The following is a 14597-nucleotide window of genomic DNA, read 5'->3' as shown; positions in this document are numbered from 1 at the left end:
GAAATTTTGCTACGAACATGGTCGGTATCTGCTTGTTTATCTACGTCGAAGCGTTGAAGAGCGGCTTCAAAGGCGCAGAGCAAATCAATGGCGGGCAAAATTTTGTCCCTTTTCCAACACTGATTTTTCAGCTTTTTTAAGACACGCGAAGAAATGATTTTAATCCAAACTATCTATAAATTTCCTATGCAGCATTTTAGCAATTGCCAACCACACTTTCTCATAATTTCAAATGCCTGTCTTGTCTTGAAATGGGGAGGTAACCTCAAACCTTTTGGAAGAATCATATGGTTTTTAGAGCTATGATTGAAGTGTAAGTGTCTGTACTCCTTTTAAATCGTGCAAATTTCTTTAACGAACCTTCGAGCCCTAAAAGCGTCGCTTTACTGTTTTCTTTTCTGATAATACTATAAACTGAAAAAAGGATTTTGACCACCAGGAATTATGATGAATTACTAATCGATGCGGTGTGCGGTGCGCGGTGCGCGGTGCGCGGTGCGCGGTGTGCTTGTTGGATGTTGGATGCTGCAGACTTTTTAAAAACAGTTATATCGTTTAGTTGAAAAATTATGGGATTTAATGATGAAGATTATTGGATTAGTCCTAACAGAGGCAATGACAAATTTTTTAGAAGAATGAAATAATATATTGTCAGGTGTTGTGCATACCGCGGTACACTTGAAATCGTGACGTGACATATCTATGTGCGGCACAAACTGAAGTCTATGAAAGTTCCAGTACGTAACATGGTAAAAACAAGACAAAATGTATTAGAGCTAAATGCAAAATACATTGTGACACAAATATAGACATCTCATTTATGTGCATGAGAAAATAATGGAGACGACTGCGTTCGTGATCAAATCTGTTTGTTCGATCTTCAGGATTCCTGAATAATTATATCATTTGAACGGCTTCTTTTTAGTATGAATAAGTAGGTGCTTGTTTCGATTGCTTAAATTGCTAAACATTTTTGAACAAAATGTGCACTTGTATGGTTTCTCTTCAGTATGTGATCGTCTATGGATTTTGACCTCAAACTTTGTTGTGAAAGATTTTTCACAAATATCGCATCGAAAAGGCTTCTGTCCAGTATGAATTCGAATGTGTCTCTTTTGGTTGCTTACATTGCTAAATCCTCTTGAACAAAATGTGCACTTGTATGGTTTCTCTCCAGTATGTGATCGTCCATGGATTTTGACGTCAGACTCTGTTCTAAAATATTTTTCGCAAATGTCGCACCGAAAAGGCTTCTCTCCAGTATGAATTCGAAGATGAGCGCTTAGATTTCCTTTTTGAGCGAATAGTTTTTCGCAAATCGTGCACTTGTAGGGTTTTTCTCCATTATGAGTTCGTCCATGGATTTTGACGTCAGACTCTGTTCTAAAATATTTTTCGCAAATGTCGCACCGAAAAGGCTTCTCTCCAGAATGAATTCGAAGATGAGCGCTTAGATTTCCTCTTTGAGCAAATAGTTTTTCGCAAATCGTGCACTTGTAGGGTTTTTCTCCAGTATGAGTTCGTCTGTGGATTTTGACATCCGTAGAAGTTCTGAAACATTTTTCGCAAAATTTGCACCGAAAAGTCTTCTCTCCAGTATGAATTCGTACATGCCTATTTCGGTTGCCTGCATTGCTAAATCTATTTGAACAAAATGTGCACTTGTAGGGTTTCTCTCCAGTATGAGTTCGTCTGTGGCTTTTGACTTCCGTAGCAGTTCTGAAACATTTTTCGCAAATTGTGCATTTGAAATGTTTTTCTCCGCTTTGTGTCCGTACTCTTTCGTCTTGATCACTTTTCATGACCAACTGTTTGGCACAACAACTATACACAAACCCTGTATGAATATTCCACTGCTTTTTTGGGTTCCTTTTTGGTTTATTGTTTTGTCTGTCTTTCTTGTTTCAGAAACCACAGTAATATCTAAGTTTTTGATTAGCTTGGTCGTCTTTTCTGTACAAAACTGTGATAACTGTTGTTGTTTGTACGCAAAACAATATAACACGCAGTTAAATGTAGATTAATCTCACATATCTCGCAAATTGAAAATATTTATAAGTCGTTTCTTTGTAGAAATTCTGTGTTGCCTCAGGAACCAAGTCAATTGTATTCTGTATGACAAGTTTGTTACTTACAGCTGATTTCCTTTCGTTCACCCAGTTTCGTGAACCGTTTTCACACAGTTTGACGTTCTGTTTGCCCACAATCGTTGCTGCTGTGCTGGTCAGGAAATTATTAATCGTGTCTGATTATGTTGCGCAGTAATGCATGCACAAATACTGAACTGTTTTTTTGCTTTTCAATATTTTTGTTTCACTTGTAAGTAATGACAGCAATTGCATCTTCGTTGTTTTATTTTGCTTTGCGAAAAAACGTCATGCAAACAAATAGGAAACAAAACAACTTTGATAAAATTTAAAGTGTCGTATTTATTACCTTATGATTGATATATTGATTACACTTACACAAATTCAACTCGGTTTATCCGCGAAACTAAATTAAAAGTTCACTCAGAAACTGTATGGGTCGAATGTTTTTCTTGAGCGATGCCGGGAAAGCCATTTGTATGTAAGCCAGAATACCACAATAGTATGGTATGGAATAAACTGTGATTGTGGGGAAGATCTCATATATTTCATTTTTTAATTGAAGGTAAACGACATTGAAACGTCATTGAAGGAAAAAGCAATTACAAGGTGTGACGTCACGCGTTTGCATGGGCTGTTAAATAAACTTTGCTGGCCAGGAAATTGTTAATCCATCAGCACTCATACAGGCGAGCCCAATGTGTTACGCCATGAGCAAAACATTGACCGAGGTTTTTCAGTTGAAAAATCCTTATTTGTCACTCATACACATTTCGTTAATAGTGAAAAAATAATTGGTTGCGCAACCATGTTAAAGTTTAATGTGGAAAGCGCCATGAAAATATGTGCGGATTTCGCCTGTACCAACGACTAGACTTCTTCAGAGAATAAAACAAACACTATAGCAAACCCAAGGGCAAGTAATTTAGCAACGAAAAAGTACAAAGGGGCGCAACAGCTAAAACACAGCTGGACATTAATGAATCACCGGTCAAACGGCCAAACATGGGAAACAAGGGTGAAGAATGGTTACAGGAAAACTTGCGTACATATTTAAAAGGTTTAGTGATGACATTAAATGGGTGTCGCTTGATGTTAAAACCACTAATGCTACACAACATAAGTTGGTGGAATGCTTTTGTAACGCAGGCTTGGAAGTAACTTTCCCGCCAAGCCACAACTGCTAAGCCATGCACTGGTTTTGAATTTCTCGATGTTTGTCACATCATCGACACCGTCTCACTGGCGGGCTTCAAAACCACCAATTACACTAAGCCCACAGCAGTTGACCGTTGTTTTCTTATGGGCGTTCTCACCATCCGATCCGATGTTGTTAAATCAATTGTGTTTTCTGAAGCCATACGGATGCGGCGCTTAAACGTGAAGGATAGCGGCTACAAAAAGGCCCTATTATTGTGGCTGAAAGATAAAGCTGTGAAATCCAGTGAGGATGACTTGCGATATATTCCGGTGAGGATGACTTGCGATATGTTGGCAAAATCCAGCACTTGGACGACTAGATTTTTCCACAACAAGTCGGTAGACTCGTTTCCAAGGCACAAACTCATCTGGGCAACAGCATTCCTATTCTGCGTCTTTTGCCTAAGGAATTAAGCCCGCAGGCCAATGCTTCTATCGTTTATCGGAGAGGACCAACGATGTTTAAGAAAGTATGTCATTACAAGCAGCTTGTCCATCACACCAAGCCTCTGGACACTTGCCAATCGGCGCCTTGTGGCCACTGTGCGCTGTGTGGGCACCATGGTAACCACGAGCCCATGGTACCAACGACTACCTTCCTGTGTACTCCCAAAGGCACATTAATGTTGCGTCAGAGATTAACATGCCGCGACTATGGGATATATGTGGCCTCGTGCAAAACATGCGGAGCCCAGTATGTTGGGCAGACAAAAAACAAGTTTTCCACCAACTGGAATGCCCACAGGTCTACTTGGTACCAGTTCGAGTGCTCGTTAGATAGCGATGCTACGGCGCTAGGTAACCACTACCTGAACAAACATAGCGAAACCTTAGCGAAAAAGTTGCTATGACGTGACGTTCGTGCAGAACCACCTGTAGGGTGTTTGGACCTGTATGAGGACTTATGGTTGCACAGAATACGGGCACAAATCAATGTGCAAACCATGGTAACACCATCATGCAAATAGCTTGGTTCACTATTTCCCGCCCGCAGGTTTATGTTTGCATTGTAACGGGTTGATGTTTTTGTGTTGTTTGTCGTTAACCTGTTTTTATCAATTTTATCATTCAACGAGTCTTATCGGTCACATCTGTTCGCCCACAGGCCCAAATGCCTGCAGTTCGCGACGTCCATTTCCCTTCAACTTTTTTCTGTTTTTCATTCAGTTGCTTCTGTTTGTTCGTGTGCTTACTCGGTGTCAGTGCCAGTGGTTTTGATAGTACACGAGTACAGACGGGTTTAAACCCATGCAATTAATTCATACTTTTATTATTTCTTAGTCATTGCTTGAAAACCGAATATTTTTATACTTTTTTTTTCGTAACTTTTTGCGTTAGGGATATTAACTTTATCCTTTCTGTTTTTCCTGTTTGGCAGTTGGAGAAACTGATGATGCCTTTTTAGGCGAAATATATTTTTCTCATTAAAAAATCCCTCTGAGCTGTCCACAGATTGCGCTTTGTGAAATTTAATATACAATTGCTCAAAGTGTATTTGTTTTTGCTAAAGCCATATTGTAAGTCTTCTTTAAATAACTATTGAGCATTTTTTGTTTGGCTTTTAAATGTATATTGAACATAACATCATGCAACTCAGCTTAGACACATGATCTTTTCTTCCTCTGGTTTTATTAATCGTTCTTTACGTATTTGCACTATTTTACATATTTGTGCACAAAAATGGAGGTTTATTTTTTCAATGTGATGACTGTGGATAAATTAAATATTATGTACAGCAATGCATGCAGAAAATGGTTGTAGCATTGCAATGAAAACCTTAATATATAGTCTTCAGCGTCTTTCATTTGCTCTGATTTCTAGGAAAAAAAAAGTTGGCGAGTTATTAGGGGTCTAAACAAACAGTTTACTCAACCCGAACTGCGATTTTAAAGAGAGTCGCCAACGTCAACTTGGTAAAGGTCAAGGTTACCCTGCACTAACGGTGTACCACAACGACCTGAAACCGCGCGGTCAAGGTGTCTACTTTTATTTAAAAAACGGACTCTAGTACATTTAAAGTCTAAAAATGATGAAAAAACGCTTTGAAAACGTTTGTGTTACGTTTACACCACATAATACTGCACTCCATCGTATAAGTCTTCATATACGAGACCACAGCGCTCAACAAACAGTCTGTTTTCACCACTACACGATTATTTCCCCCGCCAGCAACTCAACCAATCAGCGCATCACACATCTGAAATACAAGTGCGACTGCTCAAGCGTACAAAATAAAATGTAAAATAGTGAACAATATACAACAGAAATAAAATGGCATGGGCACAGACAAAGCCATAAAGGTCAGCAAGTCGGGCGCCCATGTTAAAGGTGATCTCCTCAGGAAATATCACCGTATATCGCCAGTCGAACTGGGAGGTGATGGGTTGCGACAGGTAACATATGACGGTAGGTGGCCACCCGGCACTTTTTATGAGCAGTTCGCTATCTTTTTACAATCTAGCGTTACATCACACAATGATGGGACCTGTAATTCCGGTTTTAAGGAATGTTTACAATGCGTCGTATCAAGTAAGCTTGTTTTTGTTATTTTAAAAAAGGCTTAAAAGGTCATGTTACTTTGAAAATGATATATAATTTGCCTTCGAAGTGCGCAACACCTTTTTCTGGTTGTAATAAAATTACAATATGAAGTGAACAACTGCATGTAAGTAAAATTTATGACAAAAACTCATCAAACAATTGGTATTTCCAGGCTCGCTCCGGCGTTTAACTGCCAGAAAAAGGTGTTTTACTTACTGCGTTTTACTTACTTATTGGTTGCTTTTACTTTCACTTGCAATGTCGATGATGATTGCCGGAGCTTTTCTTGGCGGAATCACATTGAAGCTGATGCTAAATTTCTTTTCAAGGAAAAACTATCTTCAGTTATCCCATATTCTAAACATACTGGGTTGTCTAACCATTGCTCTCGCCGGTGGCTTTTCTGGATCGTATGATGCCGTAATTATTGGAAGATTTGTAATTGGTTTCCAAAAGGAATTTATTACAGTAAGTTCCTCTCATGGAAAAATTTTAACCACCATCATTGCTCGGACAAGAAAGATTAAGTTTCTATTGTTTATTTCGATATAATTTGCTCCATAATCATTTCGATGTTAACAAATTTATTTTAGGTCTCGTTCCATTGATGGTGGTTGAGATGAGCAGTAGAAGCAGTCAGACAGTTTGGCAAAGCACTGGTTCTATTGCCATATCGTTTGGACCGTTGTGTGGGCCTGTGTTAACCCACCCAAAGGTAAAAAAATGTGTTTTTTTTATAAACAACAAAACTCGTTTGTATGAATCTACATTTATCTTTGAAAAGGTTTTAGTTGTCTAGCAGCCATTCTTATTGCAATGAATATTGTTTGTGAGGCAATTCATAAAGTAAAGTAGCAAAGGTAAATTTTATTATTAATATGAATTCTCAAGCAAATAAAACACGTACTGTTACTGGTACCGATGATGAGATATAACTGTACAGACAGAAAAGTTATAGTATATCAATGGTCTGCAGCAAACAATAGACTATAGTATTTGGTATAAGCAGGTATAGTATTTGGTATAAGCATTTGTGGTTTACATTTTTTTTGAAGGTACTTGGAACCGAACTTCTTTGGCCCGTTGCCATTGCCTTTCCCTGCATCCCTTCAATCATGTACTTAATTGCAAGTTTTGGATTCCTGAAACTCCTTTATATCTTGTACGCGAAGGGAGAAACAATGATGCTCTAAAAGCCCTTCAAAATATGAGGACAACAAACGATGTCGGTGGAGTAAAATTAAATAAACAAATATCATCAACATGTTGATATATTTTATAGGCTGATCTTCAGCGGGAGTTAAACGAAATCAAAGAAGAAGTCAACAAAAGTACGACAGTGGTTGGTGTTTAGAAAATGTTTTCAACAAAGCAATACAGGTGTCTTTATTAAACAAACACACGATATAAACAATATTGAAAATCCCCAAGTCATTTTTTTCTAGGAGACAACTCATTGCCGTGGCTGTGATATACGGCGATCTGGCGTTGACTGGAGTAAACCACCTACTTTTCTGCACGGATCAAATACTGCCAAGTGCAGGCATAGAACCGGAACATGTAACTTCTTCTAATGTCGGCGTTGTTGGAACACAATTGGTCTTTGTATTTTCTGGGGTACGTAGTTTCGGAACTAATTGCAAGCAAGTGCAATTATTTTACTTTTGCGTAAGATGCTTTTGAAACTTGTGTGACACCCGAGCCAATAGCACTATTGGTTGCCAAGCAGTTTAGTTTAGCTGTAGTACCTCCACTTTGTCTCTGTTGTTCAATACATATAGTTGCGTGTATTCAACGGACCGTACCGCCACATAATGTAAGAATCTGTTCCTGACTAGCGTACCAGCTAGTCCAACAGTCACAAGCTGCACTGGTGTGACATTATATGTCAAATATTGCAGTGTACACACCGTTGTCTGTAGCTTAAGTTTTAAAATTGTACACATAGTAATATAGTTAAGCAAAATCTTGTCTCTATCAAAATAACTCACGTCTATGGTCAAGCTCCAAAACGTCATGCCGTATATTGCTTTGATTTCAATTGCCATTTATCTTGTAGGGTAAGACTTTGTCTCTGGTTTAGTTTCCGATTTTTATTTTGACCGGAACTTGTCTGTAGATTTTATGCTGGCATTCAGCTTACATCGTTGGTTTTATTGGGTGAACTGACCACAGAAGCGTCCAGACCATCTGTTATCGCCCTCGGGTCAACTCTATTATGGGTCATGGCTTGGACCACCGGCTTTGTCCCGCCTTGTTTAGAGGTATGAAAACAAACAAGTCACAAAAAGCAAAGGGCAACACGTTTCTGTTGACCAATCAATGACAAATTATTTTAGCGATAAAGGTTTAGAAACTTTGTTGTGAAAATTGTTGTATTTCTCATCCATCAAAATCAGAACCTGCTCCATGCATTTTTCACAACTGCTGAATTTCATCGCATTACGTTGATGTGGATAATCACAAAGCTTGAGTTTGCGTAAAAACTTTCACAGAACAACCTGTTACAAAACAATAAATGCGTTTAGGGTAGGAAAATGCACATGTATGAAAGTTTGTTGTCTTTGTCAGTGTTGAAACCTTCGCCAATCTATCAAATCATTGAGGTCTTGCTTGGTTAATCAGCAAACAAACTCCTCGTATAGACCCCAAAAGTGCACCGAAGAGACATTACTTAGAAACATGTGGCCCTGCTCGCAGCTCAAAATAGAAACTTTATTCCTGCTTCACGAAGATGTACAAGTTAATGAAGATTTTAATCGTATTTCGCGGTTTTTATAAAAAAAGTAGCTATTATAATTAATTTCCAAAGTAATTTCGATCAAGTGCTTTTTCAGGATGGTCTTGGAGCTTACGCGATGGTAATGTGGATTGAAGCATCAATTCTCTATTTGCTGTTTCAGTTCTTTTACTTGCCAGATACAAAAGATAACACTGTCGACCAAATTCAAGCTCATTTTAAAAAGTTGTATTAGAAGAAGGGCCATGAAAGAAACGTATACAACTCCTCATCTTTTTTGTTGTTGTGTTCCATTTAGTTTCCTGCTATACTTTCAGTCACAGTAAAAAAAAATGCCATACGCAAATGATCAACCAGGACCTACATTAAAAATAATTTACCAAAGGAGATTTACCGATTTGAAACCACTTAATGCTCACATTTTGCTCTTTGTTGTGCGGTACACGTGGTATAATGTTTTGCTGCCGTTTCCCACAAAAATACGCGGATAAGAATTGTATGTCGGTTAATATTAAAGTGGCAAACGATGTACATTAGCCTTTATGTCAGGTTATGTGATCACCACCCACTTAAAAACTCAAAGGGTTTCGTCATTACTTGAACCAAATTGTTCCCGGAGTCCAGAACAACTCATGACAGGTTTCAGACATTCCAAACATTCTCGATAGCAGATCACGACATGGGTCATATGAGAAGTTGACTTCGCAAACATTAAAGATTAGGGACAACGTTTACATGAAGCATGGGGGTTATGTGAGGTTATGTGATTACCACCCACTTAAAAACTCAAAGGGTTTCGTCATTACTTAAACCAAAAAACTATTTGTATAATGAGCGCTCACGTGTCAGTCCTGCTGAATTTACGATTTCGTACCTGGTATGTAGGTCTACGTGGCAAGTACCTTTTTCTTTTAACCTCTTGTCATCCGCATTGCCAAGGGAGCAAAGAATTTGGCACGAGCTTTCACAACATTTCCAAATAACTAAAACCAATTTGGTTAATTATATATTAAATTTCGCAAAGCAATCTGTGGACAGCTCAGATGGATTTTGCAATGAAAAAAATTTATTTCGCCTAAAAAAGCATCATCAGTTTCTCCAACTGCCAAAAAGGAAACACAGAAAGAAAAAGTTAAGCACCTACGCAAAAAATTCATCTGAGCTGTCCACAGATTGCTTTGCGAAATTTAATATATAATTATATCGATACGGGAAGCGATCGACAGCCTGCCAGGGGCCTTTGGTTTTAAATTGATCCAGGTTTCATTCATAATCACATTGGTGACCAATTTGGTTAGTGTTTTTATCTTAACGGAGTGAACAAATTCTTCTGACTTGCAGTGACGATAGTTCTTACCAAATAATCAAGGACATCGTCAAACCAAAAACTTCAAGAAAAATCAACATCATTTGCCATTGTCGTGCGATAAAAAAACATTCAAGTCTTGCAAGGAACTTTAGTCAGCTAACAAAAAAACTGGCAGATGCTGTCGCAGCTTCCAGCACTGTTTTCCACCGAGATATGGATAAGGTAACAACGGGGATAACATTTAACATCTACACCAGTATAGCAAAACTTTAAATCTACAAACACCAAGATATCACAAGTAAAACAAAACTTCATAATTTCTGTCATAAAAGCCTACAAAACACTAGGGGAACTACTCCGAACAATATCTTGCACGTGACTTCAAGACAATACTGCATAGGAGCATTGAAGCTGGCACTCGTTACAATAAGAGTGTGGTTTTTAAAAAACATTTCGTCCTTAAACTAAATTAATTTACAGCGGGTTAATCTGTTCAAAAACTTAGATCCTAACAAGTTATCCAACGGTGACGATGACAGATTTTTCAGAAGAATGAAATAATATATTGTCTTGTGCATACCGCGGTACACTTAAAATCGTGCCCTGACGTATCAGTGAGCGACACGAACTGAAGTCTATGAATGTTCCAGTACGTAACATGGTGAAAACAAGACAAGAGTTCTTACAGCAACATTAAAACATACACTTTTACAGAATTTTACACAACTTATTTATGTAATGGAGACGACTGCATTGCTTCAAATTTGCTTGTTCGATCAATCTTTAGTATTCCCGACAATTAAATTTATTTCAACGACTTCTTCTTGTGTGAATAAGGAGGTGCCTGTTTCGATTGCTTATATTGCTGAACAGTTTTGAACAAAGTTTGCACTTGTATGGTTTCTCTCCAGTATGTGATCGTGCATGGATTTTGACCTCAAACTTTGATCTAAAACATTTTTCACAAATATCGCAACGAAAAGGTTTCTGTCCAGTATGAATTCGAACGTGTCTCTTTTGGTTGCTTACATTGCTAAATCCTCTTGAACAAATTGTGCACTTGTGTGGTTTCTCTTTAGTATGTGATCGTCCATGGGTTTTGACCTCAGCCTTCGTTCTGAAACATTTTTCGCAAAAATCGCAACGAAAAGGCTTCTCTTCAGCATGAGTTCGAACGTGTCTGTCTCGGCTGCCTGCACTGCTAAATCCTCTTGAACAAAATGTGCACTTGTGTGGTTTCTCTCTAGTATGTGATCGTCCATGGGTTTTGACCTCAGACTTTGTTCTAAAACATTTTTCGCAAATATCGCAACGAAAAGGCTTTTTTCCAGTATGAATTTGAAGATGAACTCCTAGATGTCCTTTTTGAGTGAATAGTTTTTCGCAAATCGTGCACTTGTAGGGTTTTTCTCCAGTATGAGTTCGTCTGTGGATTTTGACATCCGTAGAAGTTCTGAAACATTTTTCGCAAACATCGCACCGAAACGACTTCTCTCCAGTGTGAATTCGTTCATGCCTCTTTCGGTTGGCTGCAATGCTAAATTCTCTTGAACAAATCGTGCACTTGTAAGGTTTCTCTCCAGTATGTGATCGTACGTGTGCGTTTCGACTCCCAATTTGGCTGAACAATTTTTCGCCAAATGTGCACTTGTATGGTTTCTCTCCAGTATGTAATCGTCTGTGGATTTTGACTTCCGTAGCAGTTTTAAAACATTTTTTGCAAATTGTGCATTTGAAATGTTTTTCTCCTCTTTGTGTCCGTACTCTTTCGTCTTGATCACATTTCATGACTACCTGTTTGGCGCAACAACTACACACAAATCCTGTATGAATATTCTGCTGCTTTTTGGGGGTATCTTTTTAGTTTATTGTTTTGTCTGTCTTTCTTGTTTCAGAAACCACAATAACATCTAAGTTTTTTAAACGGTTGGTCTTCTTTTCTGTACAAAACTGCAATAACTGTTGTTGTTTGTGCACAAAACTATATAACACGCAGTTAAATGTAGATTAATCTCACATATCAAGCAAATTGAAAATATTTATAGGTGGTTTTCAGAAATTCTGTGTTGCCTCAGGAACAAAGTAAATTGTTTTCTGTTCAACAAGTTTGATACTTACAGCTGATTTCCTTTCGTTCACGCAGTTGAGTGAACTCTTTTCACACAGTTTGACGTTCTGTTTGCCCACAATCGTTGCAGCTATGCTGGACAGGAAATTATCAATCGTGTCTGATTATGTTGTGCAGTAATGCATGGACAAACATCAAACTGTTTTTTGCTGTTTAATATTTCATTTCACTTGTAAGCGATGGCAGTAATTTGTGTTTTCGTTGTTTTTTGTTGTTTTGCGCAAAAACGTCATACAAACAAATAGGAAACAAAACAACTTTGATAAGTCAAAGTATCATATTTATTACCTTGTGATTAATATATTGATTACACTTACACGAATTCAACTCAGTTTATCCACAAAACTAAATTATAAGTTCACTCGAAAACTGTATGAGTTGAAAGTTTTTCGTGAGCGATGCCGGGAAAGTCATTTGTATGTAAGCCAGAATACCACAATAGTCAGGTATGGAATATACTGTGATTGTGGGGAAGATGTCATATATTTAATTTTTTTATTGTAGGTAAACGACATTGAAACGTCATTGAAGTAAAAGGCAATTATAAGATGTGACGTCACGCTTTTGCATGGGTTGTAAAATAAACTTTGCTTGCAAGGAAATTGTTAATCCATCAGCACTCATACAGGCGAGCCCAATGTGTTACGCCATAAGCAAAACATTGACCGAGGTTTTTTAGTTGAAAAATCCTTATTTGTCACTCATATACATTTCGTTAACACTGAAAAAAAATTGGTTGCGCTACCATGTGAAAGTTTAACGTGGAAGCGCCATGTAAATATGTGCGGATTTCGCCTGTACCAACGACTAGACTTCTTCAGAGAATAAAACAAACACTGTAGAAAACCCAAGAGCAAGTAATTTAGCGACGAAAAAGTACATAGGGGCGCAACAGCTAAAACACAGCAGGACAACATCAATCACGGGTCAAACGGCCAAACATGGGAAACAAGAGTCAAGAATGGTTACAGGCAAAATTGCGAAACACGGGCGTAAGTAATTTTCTATTAAAACGATTCAACATATCTGGAAGCGAATTAATAAAATAATTTTCCACGACCAACCGTTTTGCCAGAATTGTTTCTTGTTTCAATTCTTTTGTCCCCTTCCAATTGATACGGTGGTCGGTGTCAAGCATGTGGGCACATAGATCAGATTTATTGGGTTCCATATTGCCTGCGGCTGCTTAATACGAGACGTCAAATTACGTTTAGTCTGGCCAATGTAAACTGTGTTGCAATCAAGTCAAGGTATTAAGTGAACCACACCGGTAATTTGAAGCATGAAATTACAGTCTTTTGGTTTGGGAAACATGTTTTCTAAAGTACTGTGTATGTTTGTTGTGTATGTGGGGTGTGAGATTTAGGTTAGTGTGGAACTTGTTTAGTTTTAAGACGTTCCGAATGTGTTTGCGTTCAGCCCTCCGAGTGTGTGGATCGCCATTATGTGTAATCGATTCTGTTATATAAGGTTTTGTTACAATGAGTTTTTGATGTTTCGGATGTTGTGAGGTGTATTGTAGGTAGCGGTTTGTGTGTGCAGGCTTGAAAATATTGAGGTGGTGAATTTCCCGTCTGGTTGTGCAGTGACATTTACGTCCAAGAATGATCTGGTCTTGTTGCGTTTTTCGGGTAAACTTAATTGTGGTTTCGATACTGTTCGACATGATTATGAAACCCTGCGACCTCGTCTTTCGCTATGATGACGTACATGTCATCGACATAGAGCCCATGGGAGTCCCAAAATGTTGTTGGTAAACGTGGTTTTAATGTGTGAAAACAGTCGAGAGTGAACTCTTTTTACACAGTTTGATGTTCTGTTTGCCCTCAATCGTTGCTGCTATGTTGGACAGGAAATTATCAATCGTGTTGATTATTGTGTAAGCTGCAGACAGATGGCCACTGTTTCGACCTAAAAGATCTCATCAGTGCAGCTGGTGTGACTATCAGACGACTTTGTGTCTGATTATGTTGCGCAGTAATGCATGCACAAATACTAAACTGTTTTTTTGCTTTTTAATGTTTTTTCTGAAATGTCATTTTGTGATAATAATTTATATTTGCACTTTACTCAATGTCAACATACCACAAACTATCAGCAAATGTGTGCAACTTATTACGGTTGGGTATGCAAGGCATAATATAATAATGACCTACCTCTGACTCGAATAGCAATGTCCATAGAATTTTACATTTCGTTTATTTAAGCGATGACAGTATAATTTGCTTCTTCGTTGTTTTTTGTTGCTTTGCGCAAAAACTTCATACAAACAAATAGGAAACAAAACAACTTTAATATTAGTGAAAGTATCATATTTAATACCTTGTGATTGATATGTTGATTACACTTACACAAATTCAACTCAGTTTATTCGCAAAACTAAATTAAAAGTACAAATATAAAGGGCCTGCGCTGTGCGGCGATTGTGCCTTGCTATGCGAAATGTATCACTTCTGCGTTGTCTGGTTACGGTGGTGGAGATCTCCTACGTATGTGAAGATCGCCAGGCAAGTTGTGCGCTTGCGCACCAGTGTACCTTGGCCGCAATATACCACGTAAAATAACTTAGCTTTCGTAGCTTAATTGGTAGAG

The 14597-nt window shown here is 38.1% G+C and overlaps 3 protein-coding genes across 4 annotated transcripts in view; all 3 read right to left on the bottom strand.

The window, feature by feature from the left end:
- Positions 1-14597, bottom strand: part of LOC145890420 (protein NLRC5-like) — a 327828-nt gene that overhangs the window by 285311 nt on the left and 27920 nt on the right. The window lies entirely within an intron of this gene.
- On the bottom strand, positions 903-1633 carry LOC145888976 (uncharacterized). The gene is made up of 2 exons (XM_082979843.1): positions 1611-1633; positions 903-1551 (listed from the first exon to the last, which is right to left on the bottom strand). The coding sequence occupies exons 1-2, from the start codon at positions 1631-1633 to the stop codon at positions 903-905; spliced, it is 672 nt and encodes a 223-aa protein (XP_082835969.1).
- LOC145888975 (uncharacterized) lies at positions 10688-13671 on the bottom strand. Its single transcript, XM_082979842.1, has 3 exons — positions 13602-13671; positions 11150-11406; positions 10688-10981 (listed from the first exon to the last, which is right to left on the bottom strand). The coding sequence occupies exons 1-3, from the start codon at positions 13669-13671 to the stop codon at positions 10688-10690; spliced, it is 621 nt and encodes a 206-aa protein (XP_082835968.1).

This window comes from Ascidia mentula, chromosome 2 (assembly GCF_947561715.1).
Source record: "Ascidia mentula chromosome 2, kaAscMent1.1, whole genome shotgun sequence".
Taxonomy (NCBI): domain Eukaryota; kingdom Metazoa; phylum Chordata; class Ascidiacea; order Phlebobranchia; family Ascidiidae; genus Ascidia; species Ascidia mentula.
This window is presented reverse-complemented; position numbering and strand designations above follow the sequence as displayed.